The sequence below is a fragment of the Triticum urartu genome, chromosome 1A (assembly GCF_056163025.1).
Source record: "Triticum urartu cultivar PI428250 chromosome 1A, HENAU_Tu73, whole genome shotgun sequence".
Taxonomy (NCBI): Eukaryota; Viridiplantae; Streptophyta; class Magnoliopsida; order Poales; family Poaceae; genus Triticum; species Triticum urartu.
Window position 1 is genome coordinate 275123108 of NC_141873.1, and position 20947 is coordinate 275144054.

The 20947-nt window shown below is 44.3% G+C and overlaps 1 protein-coding gene across 1 annotated transcript; it reads left to right on the plus strand.

Moving 5' to 3' along the window:
• Window positions 1-8420: 8420 nt before the first annotated feature.
• On the plus strand, window positions 8421-19060 carry LOC125506201 (very-long-chain aldehyde decarbonylase GL1-5). Its single transcript, XM_048671066.2, has 9 exons — window positions 8421-8578; window positions 8671-9127; window positions 16429-16648; window positions 16747-17122; window positions 17207-17314; window positions 17882-18082; window positions 18178-18276; window positions 18383-18559; window positions 18655-19060. Exons 1-9 carry the CDS (start codon window positions 8519-8521, stop codon window positions 18814-18816), a joined length of 1860 nt encoding a protein of 619 aa, XP_048527023.1. The 5' UTR covers window positions 8421-8518; the 3' UTR covers window positions 18817-19060.
• The last annotated feature ends 1887 nt before the right edge of the window (window positions 19061-20947 follow it).

The following is a 20947-nucleotide window of genomic DNA, read 5'->3' on the forward strand; positions in this document are numbered from 1 at the left end:
GGCAACTCATCCAGTTCCTTGACTCCCTTTGTGCTAGGATTTTGCAAGCCCGTTATTACCCGGATAGGCACATCCTTGATGCGGAACAAAGAGATGGTATATCATACTCATGGCGTAGCCTTCTGCATGGGCAAAAACTTTTCAAGGAGGGCTATGTGTGGCGAATTGGTGATGGCATGAACGTCAAGATCTGGTCAGATCCTTGGATTCCCCGGCCTTGGTCGAGGAGGGTCATTACCCCGAGAGGACAAAATCTGTTAGAGCGGGTCTGCGATCTGATTAACCCCGCTACCGGCTCCTGGGACGAACAGCTAGTACGAGATACTTTCTGGCTCGACGATGTGAAACACATTATCCAGATTCCGCTGAGAGAAGGAGTCCAAGATTTCATTGCCTGGCAGTATGACACACGGGGTCTACATTCGGTGAAAAGCGCATACAAACTCAATGTTCAGTTCGAGGAGGATCGAAGGAATGGGGGACAAGGGAGGATCTCGGCCGTGCCAGGTAACCTGGAGCGTACCAATGATGATTCCTGGAAGAGGCTCTGGAAATTGTCGTGTCCCAGGAACATCCAAATGTTCGCCTGGCGGCTAAAACATGAATCACTCGCCCTCCGCACAAATGTCGCACGTAAGGGCATCCCCATCCAGGATACAAAATGCCTTTTCTGTGGACGAGCTAACGAGGACGGAGCTCACCTTTTTATCAAGTGCAAAACTGTCAAGGAGGGGTGGAGGGAGTTGGCCATGGAGAAAGAACGCATAGCTCTTGAAGGGATTACGTCTGTGCATGCTATGTTCGATTTTCTATGGGGCCTAGATGGAAAAAAACGCCTGCATGTCCTCACCTATTGGTGGCGTTGGTGGTCCAATAAGAACAAACTACGAGAAGGACAAGTGGCACTGTCGCCTGCGGAGGTAGCCCGGCGTACGAGAAGTGATGTCTTGGAGTACATGGATATCTTCTCGGCCGCTCCAAAGAAGCCTCCAGGAAACAAGTGGCGGCCGCCTGAGGAGACAGTGTACAAAGTAAATGTTGATGGCTCCTTCATACCCGAAGAAACACATGCTGGGTGGGGCGTGGTGGTTAGATCCAGTGATGGCTCCCTTGGTTGTGCAAGAGCTGGAAGACAAGAGCATGTCAACGATGCCTCTGCAGCTGGGATCTTTGCTATGTCTCATGCAATCAACACGGCGGTCGAACTTGGATTGGTTGGGGTCCAGTTTGAAACAGACTCACAACTTGTCTCTGAAGCCTCGATGTGCGAAGAGCTGATTCCTCCGCCTATGTTGCTGTCATTGAGGATATGAAGTTCCAACTAAAACTATGGTTCTCCTCGTTTTCTATATCTATGTGTAGGCGCACTGCCAATTCCGTAGCTCATGAATTGGCCTCTATTGGTCGTATGTATGAACCACACCATTCTGTAGAATGGGCGTCGGATGTTCCAGCCTCTGTGGTTGAGTGTGTTCTGGGTGATTTGCCCAACACAGTTGATTAATAAAGCTATGCTTTCCCTCAAAAAAAAGTGTTGAACCCATATGGAGCGAAAAGGAAGGCACCACAAACCCCTCAACTACGATGTCACTTAACACAGTTACATACGCACCTAAACCGGAGTTTGAAAATAGTCTACTATATCCGGTTCTAGGCAAACAAAATAAGGAGTGTTTATTATATATGGACTAGAAGGTAAAAACAATAATTCAATAACACTAAGTTAGTAAGGATAACATGACACTTGAGTAGTAAAGCACTCTCGAGGGTTCCGGAATCATTACTGCTAGTATGTACTTGTATCTCCTAGCCACTCTTCGTGCGCATAAGTGGGTGGCGGTTCCCGGTATAGAACATGTTCTAGTCCCATGTAGACTTGATGCCACATATGCCACCAACCGAAGCTTCCCCGTGTTCGTTATTACATACGATTAATTAAGGTTTCCTTGTGGTAGAGCCAGATTTGGGTTTACTTGCACTCCATCAATTGCAACGAGTCAGACTTGAGGATTTTACTATCACCTCAAATTACCTCAACATCCTAACCCCTACAATGATACTAGCGGCTTCATGGCCAATCATGACGATAATGCGAGCGAGACCTCCGCCCAACACTCGTGAAGGGTACTAACTCGAACATGAACAAGGGGACTATTGATCACATAAAGAGTTCATCCATATCCCCAAGAACTAGTACAACTACTCAAACATAAAGACGAACAACATAGAAGTTAGGGTCAAGTTACAAGACGGCATCAAGCCGGTGAAGTGAGAAGGCGTGGTGGTGTTGGTGGAGATGGCTGTGCAGCGGTGATGATGATGATAATGATGGCAGCGCCGACGATGGTGACAACGAGGGCGAGAATGGTTTAGGTGCTGGCATGGTGGAGATGGCACCGACCCGAAGGCCGATACTCGCGGTGGTGGAGCCTCCTCTTCTTCTCTTGATCTTGTCCCTCTTCCATGTTGGTGGATGGAGCAACAATGAAGATGAACTTGGATGTGTTGTTGATGAATGATATGAGATGGCAGTGGCTAGGGTTGGAGGTGCATATATATGACGCCTCCTCGGTCTCCTCCGTTGATGGGATGCATCCAAGGTCTCAAGATGAGCCTTATCTTCTCGTAAACCATTCCTTATTGTCGAGGTTCTCATGGGAACAAACGGGGATGAAATCGGTGAAGAATCCCGTCTGAAAGGGCAACTTTCAAAGCCAAAATCACCTCATACGAGCATCCATACGACCGTGCATGATCGAATGGAATGACATCTTTCGATATGTCCTCCTCCGGTGTTTTTTTTTCATTATTCCTTCTTACATATTCCGATTTTGACGTTCTTGGGCTCGTTGGATTCAGGAGAGCAACACCAATCCATTTCTGGTCTTAGATCTTGATTTGGGGCACTTTAAAAAACCTTCTCCACTTTCTGAAACGCCTTAGTCTGGTACTATAAGTCCTCAGTATTGGACCCGTCCTTGGTCCTTTCATCACGCTTTGGTCTAGGTTGCTCCAAAATGCCTGTAGACACAAGAAAATAAGAATACTAATAAAAATCAAATGAAATACTCCCTTTGTTCATTTTTATAAGGCTTTGTAGATGTTTCAGACACTGTGCAAAATAGCTGAATTTCACTTGTCTGAAACGACTTATAAAAGTGAACTTGGGGAGTACTAAATGTGCAAAGGAATAGTGCAAAAACCGGTAATCATGTATAATGGACAACTATTTGATTTGATTGGACATAATATATGATGAGAACACACAACAAATAAGCTCTAAAATAAATGAGCCGGTCATGAATCAACAACCATTACACAATCCCTAGAGTGCAAAGAGAGAGCAATCTTTTTAATTCTCTCATTTCCTATTAGACACATTTGATACTATTAAAATGGTTATATGATAACTTATTTCTTGATCACGTGAACAATTTTACCAACAAGTTAGTGGGACATAATTTGTGGCACGCAGGTGCATGAGCATCGGGTCCCTCGCGTGTGCTTTTTTATTTTTTCGCTTTCAATTTTTCATATCTTTTGAACAAAAGTCTAAATTAAATTATGTTTTCATATTCATGTTTCTTGTGACGAGAGTTTTCAAATAAGATCTATTTGAATACATTTTGAGAAGTTTTAAAATATTATGTTAAGTTTCAACCTTTAAAACTTAGTATAAGTGAACCAACAAAATCACAACTTCTGCAAAAAAAGCACTTAAAGTTTTAACTCTGAAACTTGATACGAGTGACTGAGAAAACCGCAAGTATTAGATACGAAATCATACATTTTAAAGATTAAAACCTACTGTTCCCTCATGCGGAGTCCAACTACTTTATGGATTGCAAGGCAATCAGGTGGCCGGGAAGGGCTGGGCACCTTGCGTGCCGTGCAAATTTCGAACAAGTTAGCATACAAGCTATTGAGATGCTCTTAGAGTAAGTACGTGTTCTATAAGCCTGTTTACATGATATCTTTGCCTATATGAAGAAAAGAGACATAAAAAGAAATGAAGTAGTGGGCTATGTAAGAGCTCGCCTCTACGCACACTCCTAAGTAAAATGAGAAAGTGAAAAAAATTGTAAGCACTATTGTATGAGTAATTAATGATGACATGACACGTTCGGTTAATAGTACAGTCAGTTGTTGCCTATATAACATTGTCATGTTATTTATAGTCAAGGTTATAGCGGCCACGTGCAATAGTTACATATAAAGATGTGCTATTTTTATTAATGCATGGTCCATGTTTCACTCTCACGTAGTACTCCATCCATTCCACAATGTAGTGCTTCCTCTATCCACGTGTTTCACCTTTGACCGTAAATTTAACTACCAAGACCGATTGCGGCGGGAGCAAAAATTATATCAGTGAATTCGTATTCGAAAGAAGTTTTTAATTATATAATTTTTTTCTCCCGCCGCAGTTGGTCTCGTTGGTTAAATTTATGGTCAAAGTTGGACCTCGAAAAATGCGGGCGCGCTGTATTTTGGAATGGAGGGAGTACTAGTGGCTAGGAGCACGTGTTGCAGCCGGCTCTTAGGCTTCTTTTGGTTCCCCTCTTCTCTTCCTTTATGTCAGCAGGAATATAACATTTTAACTCTTATAGCACGCTTATATAAGCTAAGCTTATTGTACTTCCTCTTAGCCCACCTGACATGCATCCACAATCATCCGATGCATGGACGGCACGTAAAGTACTCTGCACGAACCTCCGTTGTGGTTGCAGCATCCTTGCGTGCATGCATAACTAGCTCTTGGCCGGGTTGTTCTATTTCCATTTCACTACGTTTGTGCGATTTTGGCCGTCGTGTTGGTTTGAAACACACTGTTGCATCCTGCGGACATGAATTGGGACTGGGACGTCGTCGGCGTGCCGAGCGAACCAGCGGCTAGCTGAATCCCGTCGACCCAGCTATAATTGAGTTCCCTGTGGCTTGTCGCTGGCCGAATCAATGAGACGACAGACAGGCCAAGGGCATGTTAAACTCCCCGATGGCGACGGCAGCGCCATGCGAGGACTTTCAAGGGCACGTCCACAGAAGAGGGAGCGGTCTGGCCTTCTGCGCAGAGGCGGGCTTCGGACCTCGGAGGCGGCTGGTTGTTGGCAGTTGGAGCAGCATTGGACCCTCGTATCTGATTTGACATAACCCAGGGGCTGCAGAGACGATGAACCACTCCTACATATCGCCTCTCTCTCAAGTGTAATACAAAAAGGAAATAGAGCAACATAAAATTACAAATGCCATGCTCTAATTTATAAATTTTCATGCTATACATTATAAAACTGCCATCCTCTAATTTATAAATTTAGAAAGGTATATCCAAAAAATGTGCCATGATATCTACAAAAAACAATAATGGCATGCTGTAATTATAAACAAACAGGAGTGGTCCGATTGCAACTTTACCAGAGAAAATGTTTACCTAGATCATGGCAAATTAATTAAAAAAAGGCCAGCTTTAGCACCACAAAATATAGGCCTTAAAAGAAGTTAATATTTTGCACCCACCTTGATTCACTAAAAACATGCAAATTTGCCATCCTTTTTGTAATAAAACTACCGCACAGGCAGCAATTCAAATAGTACATACATTGTATGTATTCTGATGTGTATATATGAAAACTTGCTAATGTCCAGGAAACTAATTTGCCGAACCTTTGAAATTTAATTTGCCATGTCATCTAAATTTCCATGTACATGGAAAATTTGCGTATTAATGAAAAAACATACAAAAAAGTCAAATGTATTTTGAAGTTGTCGTGGTTGTATAATTTAAGTTGCATGGCAACACGTTTTTAGTTATCGATGATAATGATGCAAACAATTGGAAATGTTGTACGAACAAAGAAAATTGCCATGATGAAAACAAAAAAATGCCATGACACTAAAAATAAAATTCTCGTGCTCTTAATAGTAAAATGGTCATACCATATATTTTATTTGTCAAAAAGAAAACAACACAGAGAAAAATTACCATCAATGAAATAATAAAATTGCCATGCCATTTCAAATAAATTTAGCATGGTCTAGATAAATTGTTTTGCCATGATCTTATTATAAAACTGACATGCTCTATATTTCTTTGTCATACCAAAAATCACACATCCAAAATACCGTTGTAAATAATAAAATTGCCATGCATTGTACCAAAAAATTGCCAAAAATGAAATTGACATGGTTAAGATTGAAAAAGAAGCTACAAAAACATAAATTTGTCATGTCCCATATCAAAATTTAAGAAAAAAACTATGTTCAATAAAAAAATCATGGCAATTATTTTTAGAAAAGAACAGGTTTCTAATGGTTAGATGGGAAAAACTAAAATTATTTGCCGTATCATACATATAGATATTTGTTTTGCCACGATATGTAAAAAATAAATTTGACATGTTAAGGTTATTTTTTGCCATGGTATATACAATAATAATGCCAAGGTCAATACAATAAATTTGGCATGGCCCAATTCAAAAAGAATACCTACATTTCCACGTGAATAGTTATTTAAATGTTATATAGAACTTCAAGTGCCCATGGCAAAAACATCAGAAAATTTGCCATGTGTAGTTTCATGGCTAAAACACAAGTAAGTTTGGCATGTAATGAAGGTAGATCTAATACAAAACAGAAGGTGCCATGGTTAAAAACATATTGAAGTTGACATATAGCTATTGTGTAGATGGTTTCTCTTCGAATCGAAGAAGTAAGCCTGGCCATACTCCGCAAAGAATTGAACAGTGTAATATGCATGAGATCAACCCGTGAAGTCTGGTATATATGCAAGCATAAAGGACTGAAGGACTTACAATGCACAATAAGGCATGAGTAACGTGTCTTTGCCCGGACTCGCAAGCATGCATCGCCGGCGGTAGTTCGCAATTATTTCCTTGCCATGTTGGGATTCCACACTGAACACATGCATGTGATAAGGATCAAGAAAGGCAACAATATAAATCGTCATTTTGGCATCTAAGGCTTGATAAAGCGACCATAGCCTCATGAAGGACGGGCGGGCTGTAAAAGCGTGGAAAACGTGGTCGTGGACCATCTCAAAGGGCAAATATATTTTCTCCGCCAGGAAATATTCAACGAAATTCAGACCCTCTTTCACCTTTGACATGTAACAACTGTAATAATCTTCAGTTAACCTCCTTACCACGCCATCGTGTAGAAGCCTCACTTCCGTCGAGAGGTTCTTCAACTGAGCCTCTGGTACGGCCATCGGTTCACCGGGCAGATAAATATCGTATGTACATCAACTAGTAATATCGTATGTACATCAAACATTGGTGGACAAATATGTCGAAGCCCAATACGGCGAACCGGAAGGCCATGGCTTTCCTTACTATGCTTGTCGGTTGGGCCATCTGGAATGAGAGGAATGCTAGAGTTTTTAGGAAGAAATCAACGCCCCCCTTCTACATTCTAAAACTAATTCAAGATGAAGCCAAACTTTGGATCACGGCAGGAGCTAGGCACCTGAGCATTATCATGCCGCGAGAGTAGTTGTTATTTTCCTTTTATTGACGGACGAGCTATGCTGTGGAGCCACTAATTTGTACTCTAAAACTCTCCTTCTTTATTAATGAATGAGGCAAGTCTTTTGCCTCTATTTCAAAAAAAAAAACTAGTAACTTGTAAGGGTCGACTAAGTCTGGGTAAGGGTGCAAAGGCACCCCTCTGGATCGCCCTGAGGGAAGCAACCGAAAAAGAACGGAGACTTGGTGTCGATGAGTGGAGATCGTGTGAACCAAGTCATGTGACCGTTCCCCAGAGATCAGAATCGCCTGTGTTCAGCCCTGCCACTCGAAAGCCTAGAAAATGGTTCGGGGTTCACGTATGTTCAAAAGGCATGTCTAGCCTTGTCATGATTCCTCCTTATTATATCCTTAAACACGGTAAAAGGAGCGAACCAACTTGTGGTTGGATAGTTAGAGGACTGTGGTATCCCTGTTCCACCAGGGTTTGGGAGGAGACGTTCCCGTCAATTAGGAGGTGCCTACGGTGACTTTGTAAATTATTTAATACAACTTTTTTTGCCTTTGCAAAAATCTACCTCAACGACAGAATTTCCTAACACAAAATGGAGTAAAAGATTTTGTAAAACAGGCATGCGACGGCGCCTGTCATTTAATGTGGGCCCTCTCCCATATGCACATATATACTATCTTTTTCTCAGTTTACAGGGCGTGTGCGTGCCTCTAGATCGTCAATTTGACCAACCTAATACAAGTCATATATTACAAAAAATATACCAATATAAACTTCAGATGTTCTATTTTCAAACCATATAATTTTTGTGTTATATAATTTATATTAAGGTGATAAAATTGACAACCTAGGTATACGCGTAGGACTTGTAAACTGAAACGGAGATAGTACAGTCGAATCCTCGAAGGCAGACCAGCCGAGCCTATAAATTGATGGAGTACCAAACGGAGAGGTCAGGCCTTGTCAAGCTTGCAGAACAAACAGATAAGCTAGGTAGCAAGCTGCTCCAAGGCTCCACGACACCATGGCCACAAACCCCGGCCTCTTCAGCGAGTGGCCATGGAAGATGCTCGGCAGCTTCAAGGTACGTACCAGATCTAGTTTGCGCCACCATCACCCCAGCTTTAGCTATCTATCGTGTCCAAACTGACTAAGCCGGCATGCATGCGGATGAAGTACGTGGTGCTGGCGCCATGGGTGGCGCACGGCATCCAGCAGGTGGCGACCAAGGGGTGGCGCGAGGCCGATCTGGGGTACCTGGTGATCCTCCCGTCGATGATTCTCCGGGGGCTCCACAACCAGGCCTGGATCACGGTGTCCCGCCTCCAGAACGCGCGCGGCAAGCGGCAGATCGTCGACCGCGGCATCGAGTTCGAGCAGATCGACCGCGAGCGCAACTGGGACGACCAGATCATCCTGAGCGCCATCCTCTTGTTCCTGGGCGCGCTGCACCTGCCGGGCGGGCAGAACCTGCCGCTGTGGAGGACGGACGGCGCGGTGCTGCTGGCGCTGCTGCACGCCGGCCCGGTGGAGTTCGTCTACTACTGGTTCCACCGCGCGCTGCACCACCACTTCCTCTACACGCGCTACCACTCGCACCACCACGCCTCCATCGTCACCGAGCCCATCACATGTAAGTATGTCTGTTCATACTGGCACAACGAGGACACACTCGCAGCAGAGACCCACGCCACCACGCGCGTACTTACAAACGTGCATGTGTGCGCGTCTACTGTATGCTCTGACCTAGTAGCGCGGTATTTTGCTGCGTGCGCTGTAGCTAGCTCTTTTTATCTTTTACTGGAGGGGTGCAACATATGCTGAGGTTGGCTTTCGAGGGCGCCAATCAGTGCATCTTTTCGAAAGGACATGGGCATGGCCTGTTTCTTTCGAGCAAAATGGGCAAGGGCATCAGATCTGGACCGGCATATGTCAGGCCGACGTCTGCGGGTCACTGACCCAGCGGACTGCCATCTTACGCTATCCGACTGGTCGATCACATGCATCGTTTTTGTGTGCGTGTGTAGAAACCATGTGCGTGGGGCTGTAAACGAGTAAGTTCGAGAGAGCTCCTACTCAGCGTGTGACGATCTCGAAATAGTTTCAAGCAAAATAATACGATAAAAATTATATGACGATTATTCCAACTAGCTAAATAGGGCACAACATTACTTAGGGCATGTACAATGGTGGCATCACCATGGTGCTGCCCCATGCATTTCACACAGTTTTTTATAGATGTATCTAGGTCTCATCTAGATGTGACATAATTATGTCACATCTAAATATGACATCAACACCACCTCATCCTAGCACAAGCCCATCTTTCTTTTTTGTTTGTTTGCTTGTTAGTTTTTTCTTTTGAAACAGTTATGTGTTGCCTGGCACATATACGAGATCGAGTAGTACGTGTATGTGGCTACCTCGCTCGCGCCCCCGCTCACGATAAACAACACGCGTTGTGTGCCGCATTTTTTTTTTGCATGTTACGCATTGTACTGCCGCTCCTTCACTTCATGCACGCATTTTGTTAAAGCCCAAAACAAAAAGATCAGCCCGCCTCACATCTGCCTGGGTGGCTGGCTTATACATACAGCTGATCGCTAGCTTTTTTCCTGGAAAAATAATCTGGTCGCTAGCTTCGAGTAGTAGTACTAACATTGAGCTTTTTTTTAAGTATGCACAATCAACATTTCTTTAATGTGCACTGAACATTTTTTAGTATATGCTGAACTTTTTAATATACGGTGAATTTTTTATAATATACACAAAACTATTCTAAAACACATACTAAACAATTGACTGTGCATTCAAAAAATCTTTGAAAAAATATTCTTGATATTCAAATTTTGTTTGCAAATTCAAAACAAGTTCGTCCCTTAAAAAACATGTTCACAAATTTCCAAAATAATATGGATTAGAAAGTTGTTCATAATTTTGAAAAAGGTTTAGGAATTTTTAAAAAGATATGGAAAACGAAAAGAAACAAAATGAATTTAAAAAAACTAATAGTCCCACTCGCGAGTCGCGGGTGGACTTGCAACTAGGATGAAATACAAACTATGAGCCTAGTTGTGAGTCGAGGGTGGAGTTACGACTAGGATAACTACACTACGATGCCAGCTACGAGTCGAGGGTGGGCTTACAACTCAGATGAAAACAAACATGCAAGTGAGTGAGAGGGTGCAGTTGCAACTGGGACAACAACAAAACTATGGGCCGTGTTGCGAGTCACCCTTGACTCGCAACAGGGACAATTACAAAAGTACAAGCCCAGTTGCGAGCCAATAGTGAACTTGCAACCGGGATAAAACAAACTATGGACCTAGTTGCGAGTCAACAGTGGTCATGCAACTAGGAGAACTACACAAACTAAGATATCCCCCTAGTTGCCGGTGGAAGGTAGACTTGCAACTGGGGCGCCAATAAAAAAACAAAAACAGATGCCCCCTAGTTGCGGGTCGAAGGTAGACTTGCAACTGGGGCGCCAATAAAAAAACACCCCCCTAGTTGTGTCGTGAGGGTTGACATGCAACTGGGGCTCCTATAAAAACAAAAACAGGCGGCCCCCTAGTTGCGGGTCGAAGGTAGATTTGCAACAGAGGTGCCAATAAAAAAACAAAAATAGACGGCCCCCTATTTGCGGGTCGAAGGTAGACTTGCAACTGGGGCGCCAATAAATAAACAAAAAACACACGACCTCCCTAGTTGCGGGTCGAAGGTAGACTTGCGACCGGGGCGCCAATAAATGAAAAAACAAACGCCCGCCCAAGTTGCGTCGCGAGGGTTGACATGCAATTGGGGCTCCTACAAAAAAAACGACACCCACCTAGTTGCGGGTCGAAGGTAGACTTGCAACCAGGGCGCCAATAAAAAAACAAAAACAGATGACCCCCTAGTTGCGGGTAGAAGGTAGACTTGCAACTGTGGTGTCAGTAAAAAAACAAAAACAACCCCCACCCCCCTAGTTGCGGGTGGAATGTAGACTTGCAACTAGGGCGCCAATAAAAAACAGATGTCCGCCCTAGTTGCGTCGCGAGGGCTGACATGCAACCGGGGCTCCTACAAAAAAAACAGACAACCCCACTAGTTGCGAGGCGAGAGTAGACATGCAACTGGGGCTCCTAAAAAAAAGGAAAACAGACGCTTGTCCTAGTTGCGGGGCGAGGGTAGGTATGCAACTGGAGCTCCTATAAAAAAAATCAAAAACAGACGCCCACTAGTGGCGGGTCGAAGGTAGATTTGCAACTGGGCACCAATAAAAAAACAAAACAGATGCCCCCCTAGTTGTGCCCCAAGGGTTGACATGCAACTGGGGCTCCTAGAAAAAAATCAAAATGGACGACAACCCCCTAGTTGCAGGTTGAAGGTAGACTTGCAGCTGGGGCGTCAATACAAAACAAAACAGACGCCCCCTAGTTGCGTTGCGAGGGTTTACATGCAACTGGGGCTCCTACAAAAAAAGGACGACCCCACTAGTTGCGAGGCGAGGGTAGACATGCAACTGGGGCTCCTACAAAAAAAATGCAAAACGGACGACCGCCTTAGTTGCGGGGCGAGGGTAGACATGCAAACTGGGGCTCCTATAAAAAAAGCAAAAACGGGCGCCCCCTTAGTGGCGGGTCGAAGGTAGACTTGCAACTGGGGCACCCATAAAAAAATAATACACACGCCCCCCCTAGTTGTGTTGCGAGGGTTGACATGCAACTGGGGCTCCTACAAAAAATATCAAAATGGACGACAACTCCCACTAGTTGTGGGTTGGAGGTAGACTTGCAACTGGGGCGCCAATAAAAAACAAAACAGACGCCCCCAGTTGCATCGCGAGGACTGACATGTAACTGGGGCTATTATAAAAAAAGCAAAATGGACGACACCCCCTAGTCGCGGTTCAAACGTAGACTTGCAACTGGGGCGCCATTAAAAAACAATAACAGATGACTCCAGTTGCGGGTCGAAGGTAGACTTGCAACTGGGCGCCAATAAGAAAACAAAAACAACCCCTCTTTGTTGCGGGTCGAAGGTAGACGTGCAACTGGGGCACCAATAACAAAATAGACGTCCGCCATAGTTGTGTCGCGAGGGTTGACAGGCAACTGGGACTCCTACAAAAAAAAGGATTACCCCACTAGTTGCGAGGCGAGGGTAGACATGCAACTGGGGCTCCTTAAAAAACAAAAACGGACGACCCCACTAGTTGCGGGGCGAGGGTAGACATGCATCTGGGGCTCCTATAAAAAATAAATCACAACGGACGCCCTCCCTAGCGGTGTGTCGAAGGTGGACTTGTAACTGGGGCACCAATAAAAAACCAAAACAAAAATTCCCCTAGTTGCGTCGCGAGGGTTGACATGCAATTGGGGCTCCTACAAAAAAAATCAAAACGGACGACAACACCCCCCCCCCCACCTATTTGTGGGTTGAAGGTTGACATGTAACTAGGACTCCTACAAAAAAATATGCAAGTGGGGCTCCTCTAAAAAAACAAAACAGACAACACCCCCCTAGTTGCGGGTCGAAGGTAGACTTGCAACTGGGATGCCAATAAAAAAACAAAAAACACACGACACCCCCTAGTTGCGAGTCGAAGGTAGACTTGCAACTGGGGCACCAATAAATAAAATAACAGACGCCCGCCCTAGTTGCGTCGTGAGGGTTGACATGCAACCGAAGCTCCTACAAAAAAAGGACGACCCCACTAGTCGCGAGGTGAGGGTAGACATGCAACTGGGGCTCCTAAAAAACAAACGCCCCCTAGTTGCGTCGCCAGGGTTGACATGAAACTAGGGCTCCTATAAAAAAGCAAAACGAACAACACCCCCCCCCCCTAGTTGCGGGTTGAAGGTAGATTTACAATTGGGGCGCCAATAAAAAACAAAACAGACGCCTCCCCTAGTTGCATCGTGAGGATTGAACTGCGACTGGGGCTCCAAAAAAATGGACGACCCCATTAGTTGCGAGGGAAGGTGGACATGCAACTGGGACGCCTATAAAAAACAAAACAGACGCCCCACTAGTTGTGTCGCGACGGTTAACATGCAACTACGGCTCCTACAAAAAAAAGCAAAACAGACGACACTCCCCTAGTTACGGATCGAAGGTAGACTTTTAACTGGGCGCCGATAAAAAAACAAAAACAAACGACCCCGTAGTTGCAGGTCGAAAGGTAGACTTGCAACTCGGGCGCCAATAAAAAACAAAAACAGACACCCCCTAGTTGCGGGTCGAAGGTAGTCGTGCAACTAGGGCGCCAATAAAAAACAAAAACAGACAACCCCCCCCCCCCCTCCCTTGTTGCGGGATGTGTCATCATCAGATGTGTTGCATTCAACATGAGTCTTTGCCTCCTAGTTGACTAGACGAAGCCTAGACATTCCTTTTTTGACGATGTTCAAGCTTGTAGCAAGCCTACGTGGCACTTCATGTATCGACAAAAAAAACAAAGAAACAAAAAAACATGAGTAAAAAAGGTATCTATTTTTAAAAATGCCTCATGTGTTATACGAAAAAATAATCAAAAATAAAAAATGACCCAAAAACAAAAACAGACGACTAGCAACAAGCGCGGCCTCAACAAATAAAAAAAGCCCGCAAAACAGGTGCAGCCCAAAAACAAAACATGTTGTACAGCCAGCAACAGAGGCGGTCCAAAACAACAACGAAAGAAAAGCCCACCCCGCAACAGGGGAGCGTTGCGAGCGAGCGATGCCGGATGCTACGATCGTTGTATCTGGGTGAAGAAAAAAAATAGTTAGATATGACATCCTTAAAAAACATCTAGATGTGAATTAGTCATTCTGTTATTTGAAGCTGCTGTCCGAACCAACAATCCCTCAATGGTGGCAGTGGTCCTTTTCCTAGCCTGTCATCACTACTTCTTTTCTTTTTCTTTCATTGATCTCTCCAAGCCAAAAAAGCACACTATCATGAAGAGCAGAACTTGGCTCAGCCACCATGTTTTGTCGGTGAGGAACCGGCCTCCTCTGCAAGAGCCCGTCCGCCTCTGCAAGCAGCACCTTTTACATGAGCTGGACTGACTGAGCCGATGTGGCAGCTGGGGCAGCCATCCAGCATGTAGCGCTGGCCATGCCCTTATGCACACGATATGCATAAGTGGTCCTTAAAATCAATCTTAAAAAGTAGTGTTCTTTATAAATCCCTTAAAAAAGGTAGTAGTCCATTAAAAAAATACATGTGCTGAAAATGCAAATCTAAAGATAACCCCAAATAGCCTTTTAGAGACTAAAGAAATACAAATTCAAAATGGGTACTAGTGTTCCACACTCAAATTTTGTTGATTTCTTATGGTGTCAAATACATTTGATTTTGATCTTAAAAATCTACAGAATCTACAGATCTGCAAACAAAACACGCCCTCGGCATACCGTATTGGTTGAACCTTGTTTCTGTTACAATACAATATTTTTAAAATCACCTCATGTACACTGTAAGGAAAACAGAAACAAGAAACCCATCAGCCAGGCCGGGTCAATGAAGTCCCGGCCAACCGTAGAGAAGAAGCCGATCAATTAAGCTGTACCTTACACACGTGATATCGTGCCTGAGCTCACGTGTTACAACCTTGATAGACTGACAGGGACACATGTTGTGAGCCGGCTAATTAGGAACGCAGAGAGTACGCTACGTACGTACGAAACGAAGCCATATTGCGGGACCATTTGCATTTGGAGGTTGAGTGAGTGCATCCGCTGCCGCGTATGCATGCTTCATTTATGACCAAACAGAATCAAGTGCTGCACTGCTGCTTCACTGTCACGTAGTACCTGCCACGCACCCACTCACAACTTTCGCATTGGCCCCAGCCTATGGGAGATACAGTAGCACGTAGCGTCTGGACAATCGTCTCTTCGCTGCTACGTGTCGATATTTGCAACAAGGCTTCTTCTTGCAAGGAACTTTCTGCTAATTCATTGTTCAAAAGTACCGTATGTGTGTAAAATGGAAAAAGGCACCTTTCTAATATCGAGCCCATAGGCCTATGGGAGATTAGAAACTCCACGTCCATGGACGAAAGAGTTCTAATTAAAGAAGAAACACGAAAGGCAAATAGTTAAATGGCTTGGATTCTGTCTTCAGATTTGGAGAACACAAATGACTTTCTGAAGTTTTCTAACATGAGCGTACGCTCCAAACAAAACATAGATGTATGATATGACCGCACATGGAAAAGGATTAGACATCTTCAATAAATTCACATTCTTGATCAATCAATCAGACAAAGCACAGTAAGTGCGTAGTACTACTATATATTTCCCGATGCTTTTTTTCCTGCCACGAGATGCCAAGGCATCACTTTCCTGACCACACCTTCTGCTGATTAATTGTTCAAAAATATGCGTAAAAAATGATACAGAAAGAGTTCTAAAGAAGAAACACGAAAAAACTCAAAGAAGGAAGAGAAGAAACACGAAAGGTAAAGCATGTAGAACGGATCGCCTGTCTGAAATTTTTGCTGGCTGCTGTGTGCTGTGTTTGATTTTCTTTCATAAGAAGTAAAATGGTGTGAATTTTATCTTTTGATTTGAGGAATACAAATGACTTTCTGAAATTTTCTGACATGAATACTACACTCCAAACACAACTTGGTAAATGAATGACCGCACATGGAAAAGAATTAGACATTTTCAATAAATTGACATTCTTGATCAATCAGACAAAGTACGGTAACAAGTGCATACTGTTTCCCAACCCTTTTTTCCCCTGCAACAAGATGGCAAGGCATCACTTTCCTGGCTACACTTTCTTGTCCTGTCCACAGTAAGTAGAAAGACATCAACAGACGAACTGCAGGCTTGTCGGTTGCCCTGCCAAACATCTTGCACAACAGTTTTATCTGTTTCAATTCCTTTCTTTTCATTTTGCCAATTAAGTTACTGTAGATGAAATGCCACTGGTCTTGTCATGTTGGTGCAGCCGTGATTCATCCATTTGCCGAGCTCGTGGCCTACGAACTGCTCTTCTCGATCCCGATGATCGCCTGCGTTCTGACAGGAACTGCTTCCATCATGACGTTTGAGCTCTACATGCTCTACATCGACTTCATGAACAACATGGGCCACTGCAACTTCGAGCTGGTGCCCACCTGGCTCTTCACATGGTTCCCTCCGCTCAAATATCTCATGTACACACCATCGTAAGTACTCTACTTCTGCCAAAATAATCAAGCTGTTTTTCTGCAACGATTACATCTTATCATCTTATCATATGATCTGAACTTCTTCAACATCTTAGGTTTCACTCTCTCCACCACACTCAGTTCCGGACGAACTACTCTCTTTTCATGCCGTTCTACGACTACATATACAACACGATGGACAAGTCGTCAGACACGCTGCATGAGAAATCGATCGAGAGCAAGGAGGAGGCCGTAGATGTGGTTCACCTCACCCACCTCACCAGCCTGCAGTCCATCTACCACATGAGGCCCGGGTTCGCCGAGTTCGCCGCCAAGCCGTACGCCTCAAAGTGGTACATGCGGATCATGTGGCCTCTGTCCTGGCTCTCCATGGTGCTCACGTGGGCGTACGGTTCTTGGTTCACCGTTGAGAGGAATGTCATGGAGAAACTCAAAATCCAGTCTTGGGCCATACCAAGATACAATTTCCATGTGAGAATTATCTTGTTTTTTACATGTGCGGGAGCGATGGCTTGTGTCGGTTGTCGACAAATGACTAACCTTTTCGTTCTGCAGTATGGATTGAACTGGGAGAAGGAAGCAATTAATAACCTGATTGTGAAGGCAATATGTGAAGCTGACAAGAAGGGGGCTAAAGTTGTTAGCCTTGGACTCCTGAATCAGGTAGTACATTGTTTTCTTCAGCTGTCCAATCTTCAAACTAGTACTCCCTTCGTTTTTATTTACTCTGCATATTAGAGTTGGCTGAAGTCAAACTTCGTAAAGTTTGACCAAGTTTATAGAAAACAATATAGACATTTATCATAATAAATCTATACGATGTGAAAGTACATTTAATAAAAAATCTATTGTTGTTGATTTGTTATTGTACATCTTAATATTTTTGTATATAAACTTGGTCAAAGTTTGTAAAGCTTGACTTTGATCAAAGCTAATATGCGAACTAAATAAAAACGAAGGGAGTATATGTCATCGTCTTAAATCAGGTGGAATACTGTGTATCAAACGTTCAACTGTGTACTAACGTCTGAAGAAAAATCCTCGCAAAAAAAAAGAATTCTGAAGAAGAAACTTCAGTTCACATGCTCATGATCTAGAAGTACTGATGCAGTGTAGCTAATGTTGATCAAAACAAGATGCATGTAGGGGAAATTTAGAGATGCAACATCGGTTGCTTATATAACAGATACCACCGTTCACAATATGATCATCATATCTTTAAACCAACAGGCCCAGAGCCTCAACGGAAGCGGAGAGCTTTATCTACAAAAGTACCCAAAGTTGGGGTTGAAACTGGTGGATGGAACCAGTCTAGCTGCTGCAGTGGTTGTCAATAGTATTCCCCATGGCGCGGACCAAGTTGTTCTTTCAGGAAACATTTCCAAGGTGGCCTGTGCTGTGGCTGCAGCTCTATGCAAGAAAAATATCAAGGTCAGATTAGAATATTCAAATCTTCTTCATTTTCCCTCATTTTAATCACACGGCGAGACGACGTATTTACACTAACAAGCAACTCTCTTGTGCAGGTGATAATAACAAACAAGCAAGACTATCATTTCCTTCAGCCCAAAATACCAGAAGATGCAGCTGACAACCTTTTACTGTCGAAAACCGGTATGGCCAAGGTAAGAACGAAGTTATGCATGTGTTTGTAGGGGGGCATCATATAACTATATAATTATTAGGAATCGCGTATGATCAGCTAATGGAACGGCTGGTCGAATTTCGCAGGTGTGGATAATCGGAGAAGGCGCAGATGCCACCGAACAGCTCAGGGCGCCGAAAGGAACACGGTTCATCCCGTACTCACAGTTCCCACCAAGAATGGCGCGCAAGGACGGCTGCACATACTCGACGACTCCGGCGATGAGCGTGCCTAAAACACTGCAGAATGTTCATTCGTGCGAGGTAATAACACGCTCCCTGAACCGCAACTCTGCATGTGCAAAGTACCTACTACACAACATGATCTAGCTGAGCTGACCGGTTTTAAAACATTTCAGAACTGGCTGCCGAGGAGGGTGATGAGCGCGTGGCGCGTCGCGGGGATCGTTCATGCGTTGGAGGGATGGGACGAGCATGAGTGCGGGGACACGGTGCTCGACATGGACAAAGTTTGGTCTGCCGCACTTCTGCATGGCTTTCGCCCCGTTGCTGAAGCTTGATCGTCTGGTTGCAACTTGCAAGTCGAGTGAATAAGCGTTACGCAGATAAGGATCTGGTTGTATCTTGTATGCTCGCTGGAGCCGTGCTGAGGAAGAAGGAGCAGATATACTGGCTAGCAGATGAGTGGCCTATAATTAATTAAGTACTACTACTAGTTTGATGATCTATGCCAAGGTTACTTGGTTAGCTATTACTGGATTATTTACCTCCTATGATAATGAGTTGATGACTTGGTTCGACCTATTTCGAGTGCTATCTGCCCTTGCGTCAACAACAGATGCAATTCAACGAAGAAACTAGTTAGTTGAAGGCTCAAATAACCCAAAAGTATTCAAACAAGGAGGGTTAGAGTGGGTTAGTTCCATCTAACCCAACTATCCTGGTGGAGAGGTGCTTATTTGGGTTAGAGTGGGTTAGAAAATAACTCTAACTTTAACTGTGTTAGAGTATCCAAACAGGGTTGTGGGTGAGTGGTTCGGCAGTGTTTCAATTGACTCACAACTGATGTGATGTGCCGACGGTAGTACTTGACGGATGCAAACATTAAAAAAGCTTGACCAATTTATGATGCTCTCCGACAGACAAGACTAACTCGCTGTCAAGCTCTTTAGAAACATATAAAACGTGGGTGGCACTATAGCAGTGTATCACTGCGGTACTTGTATGAACAAAGACTTCTTCTCAATACTGTGAACTTGAAGTTGTCTCTCGATGCTGGGTAGTATAAGAGCATCTACAATCAAAGCCTACATTGTGGCCCCCAAACGTCGTTGACCGGTCACTTTTTTGTGACTCAATCAGATCAAGTAAATCGTCCTATACGTAATTGACCGACTTCGGCGTGCTTACCTTTGGACGGGTACTGACAAAGTCTCTGTAAGGTCATGCAAGATCAATTGGGACCCCGTCTGCAAGCCTAAACAGTTTGGTGGCTTGGGTGTGCTTAATTTAAATAAATTCGCTAAGGCCCTCCGACTTAGATGGCTATGGTTCGAGTGAGTGGACAAAAGCAAGCCTTGGGTTGGCATGGGGTCTCCATGCACCAAGGACGACCGCAAATTTTTTGCGGCTGCTGCAATGGTTACAATGGGAAATGGACGCACGGCCAGATTCTGGCACTCCCCTTGGCTGCATGGTCTCTGCTCCCGTGACTTAGCACCGAACATTTTTGCCATCTCCCGCAAGAAGAATTCCTCCGTCCGGCAAGCCCTCACCAATAACAACTGGATCTCTCTCATTGACACTTCCAATGGCCTATCGTTTGCACACGTCCAACAGTTTGCCGACCTCTGGGAGAAAATATGCATGACCTCTCTGAATGATGACATAGAAGCTTCCATCACCTGAAAGTTCACCAAGGATGGGGTGTACTCTGCTTCCTCTGCTTACAAGGCACAGTTTGAGGGACTCACATCGTCCGATCTCGTTCACTCTGCATGAAGGGTTTGGGCCACCCCCTGGTGGAAGTTCTTTGCTTGGCTAGTCCTTCAAAACAGGATTTGGACATCAGATCGTCTCATACGTCGCAGCTGGCCAAACTGTTGCCTCTGCCCACTTTGTAAGCAATGCCAGGAGTCGGCGGCCCATCTCCTCTTCCAATGCCGCTTCACCATCCGCATTTGGAACGATATTCTTATGTGGCTTGGAATGCATCACATTTCTACGGTGATATGGCAGACGAGGACTTCGGTGAAAGACTGGTGGAACGGCAACCTTCAGATTCTGGCTTCCCTAAGGCGCTAGCCTCCTTGATGATGCTTATCTCATGGGAGATACAGACAGAGCGTAACGCTAGGGTCTTTCAAAACACGGCCATCCCTTACATGGTCCTAATGTGTAAGATCAAAGAGGAGGTGTCTCTTTGGACAGTGGCGGGTGCAAAGCACATGAGTGTTGTAATGCCGCGAGAGTAGACCTTTTATTTTGTCGCCTTGCGGCCCTTGTTCGATAACTCCTTTCTTAATCAATGAAATGGCAAATCTTTTGCCTTGTTTCCAAAAAAAAACTAGCATGACAACAGGAGTCCCTTAGCTGCCATGGCAATGTTCGGTTTTAGTTAGCTTTTTTTTAGCTTTTTGTTAGTATGGCTTGAGGACGTGGTATGTATGATCCCGAGGCGCATTAGTAGGC